Source organism: Dermacentor variabilis, chromosome 7 (genome assembly GCF_050947875.1).
Source record: "Dermacentor variabilis isolate Ectoservices chromosome 7, ASM5094787v1, whole genome shotgun sequence".
NCBI classification, from domain to species: Eukaryota; Metazoa; Arthropoda; class Arachnida; order Ixodida; family Ixodidae; genus Dermacentor; species Dermacentor variabilis.
The window spans coordinates 107,472,594-107,475,459 of record NC_134574.1 but is presented as its reverse complement, the minus strand read 5'-3'; the positions used below and the strand labels follow the sequence as shown (position 1 = coordinate 107,475,459).

Here is a 2,866-nt window from a genome sequence, read left to right as displayed (position 1 = left end):
GTTCTCGTTCTTTTGCTTATTTATTTGCTTTGCTCTTGGTTCTTTCTCTACATTGTCTGTTGTTTCCTTCTTAACAGCAATTTTCGAAAAGCGGGTCCTTTAGAGGCCGAACTTCCTACCGTTTCACAGCTAGTATAGAAGATCGACAACACCCCGCTGGTTTAAAGCAGCTGTACTTCTGTGTCATTCGCACGCTTGGACAAAAATGGCCACCAGTCAGCTCGGTGACTCGTTGCTCCACTTCTCCGTCGACTTGTACAAGCAGCTCGTCTCAGCGAGTGGCTCTTCTGAAAACATCATCTACTCGCCGTTCAGCATCTGCGCGGCCCTCTCTACGGCTCTGGCAGGGGCTCGGAACACCACCTCCAAGCAGCTCGCCGATGTCCTACACGTGAACAGTGAGGAGGTTCACGGGCATTTTGCGAGCTTCCTCTCCAAGCTTCCTGGTCTTGGCCCGGACGTGAAGATGCACGTGGCCAACCGGATGTACTCGGAACAAACGTTTCCGGTGCTGGCTCTCCTTCGGGACTCTTACGGCGCCACGATTGAATCAGTCGACTACAGGAAAGACTTCGAGAAAGTTAGGCGCCAGGTTAACGCCTGGGTCGAGCAGGCCACGGATTCGAAGATCACAGAGCTTCTTCCGTCCGGATGCGTGGACTCTTTGACCACTTTGATCCTAGTGAACGCGATTTATTTTAGAGGCCGTTGGAACTCCAAGTTTGATCTCGAGTTAACGCAGCGTTTCGATTTTGACTTAGAGAAAACGAACAAAACGGAAGTGGACATGATGTACAAGAATAATGACTACAGCATGGGCCGCAGCGATGACCTCAATGTAAGCGCACTGGAGATACCTTACCGCGGTGGAAAGGTTTCGATGGTTATCCTATTGCCAGATGATATCGAAGGGCTGTCCCAACTAGAACAACTCTTGATCACGGCCAAACTGTCTAAACGTTTAAAGTCCCTCTCTCTTAACTACGACGTCGATCTTTACGTCCCGAAATTTAAGTTGGAGCAGACTATTAACCTCAAGCAGACGCTGAGCGCCATGTGTGTAGAAGACTTTTTCACTGCTGCCGCGGACCTTACAGGAATAAGCGCGAATGGTAACCTCTCGGCTTCTGGAGCGTTCCACAGGACATTCGTGGAAGTGAATGAAGAAGGCAATGAGGCAGCCGGTGCCTCCTCCATCGAAATTAGTTGCGAATGCGCGGCAGAAGAACAGACTGTGTTACTTATCGACCGCCCTTTTATGTTCCTCATATGCAGCTCTGATCCGGAAGCTGTGCTTTTCATGGGCGCCGTTCGTCGAATTTAATCTGCTAATTGATCGCTGACGTGAAATTTGTTTACCTTTGTGGCGCTTACTGCTGGTATGCTTTAGATACACAAGCTTCTGGAGGAACGCTGAGTCGTAGACTGAATCATGATCGCGATCATCAGCCTATCTTTATGTCCACGGTAGGACGAAGACCTCCCAGCGATCTCCAGTTATGCTGCTCTTGCGCTAGCCGATGCCAACTTGCGCCTGAAAATTTCTTAATTTCCTCACCCCGCCTAATTTTCTATCGTCTTCGACTGCGCTTCCCTTCACGTGGCACCAATTCTGTAACTCTAATGGGCCACCGGGGATCCGCCCTACGCATTACATGCCCTGTCCAGTTCCATTTCTCTCCCTCTTAACGTCAACTAGAATATCGGCTATCCCCGTTTCACTCTGATCCAAACCACTCTCTTCTTGTGTCTTGACGTTACGCCTAACATTTTTCATTCCATCACTCTTTGCGCGGTCCTTCATTTGGTCTGGAGTTTCTTTATTAACCTCCAAGTTCCTGCGCCATATGTTAGCACCGGTACAACGCAATGATTGTGCGTTTTGCTTTTGAACGATAGCCGAAAGCTTACAGTCAGAATTTGGGGATTCGTACCGCGTGCACTCTAACCCATTTTTATTCTTCTGTAAGTTTCCTTCTCATGATCAGGGTCCCCTGTGACTAATTGACCTTGACTTAACATGGACTTGGTAATAGATGTGAAGTGGCACAGTAGGCTCACAGTAGACCTACGCAATGATATGCTAATCGATCGGTTTTTCAATTCGGTTTCTTTTATTCGCTGCCCTATTGCAGGCGTGATGGACAGCACCACATGCTCGCACTGCTAATGCCTCCCTCCCTCTCCCGTCATTCATGTTCTCCCCTATACCCTTTCCTCGGTGTAGGGCAGCAAACGGGGGAGTTGCACCTTGTTGATTGGCCTCCCTACCTCCCTTTTCCCTTTCTTTTCGCTCTGTTTCTCCAACTACTCCGCAATAAAGGAGGGCTCCTTGTTTTACGTTCACACATGACGACGGAAGCTGTACCGCCATTGATTCTCACACCTCTCTCAAGTTAGCGTTGAAGGTACAGTATTAGTATAGTATAGTGTAAGGTATGCAATACTGTAAATGTTCCCGCGTTTTTCAAGAAAACCTATAAACGCTAAATGTGTGCGTAGGTTCCAACACTACGAACAGGTACAAATATGACTGAAACTGAAGCGCGTTAATAAATGAAGTGCTTCGATATTTGCGCGCTCTACTATGTGACATCGGTAGCGACAGAATGGCAAATAAAGTTTTTTTTTTCCCGTCAAGACAGCCATAATTATACATTACCGTTAAATTACACTATCAACACATACATTTACACGCGCTGCACAATTGACACTGCTTGACGACGCATGCTTAGTCTGATGAAATTTGCTTCGCGGTGCGCGCTAGAATGATTGCAGGTTTCGCGGCACCGCCGGTCTGCGACGTACGTGCCATCTTCATCACAAATAAACTGAAGGATTCAAGAAGAATAGTATTTCTGGTGAG

The 2,866-nt window shown here is 47.8% G+C and overlaps 1 protein-coding gene across 1 annotated transcript; it reads left to right on the top strand.

Annotated features, from left to right (window-relative positions):
* Window positions 1–205: 205 nt before the first annotated feature.
* On the top strand, window positions 206–1,324 carry LOC142587008 (iris-like). The gene has a single exon (XM_075697877.1). The coding sequence runs from the start codon at window positions 206–208 to the stop codon at window positions 1,322–1,324; it is 1,119 nt and encodes a 372-aa protein (XP_075553992.1).
* The last annotated feature ends 1,542 nt before the right edge of the window (window positions 1,325–2,866 follow it).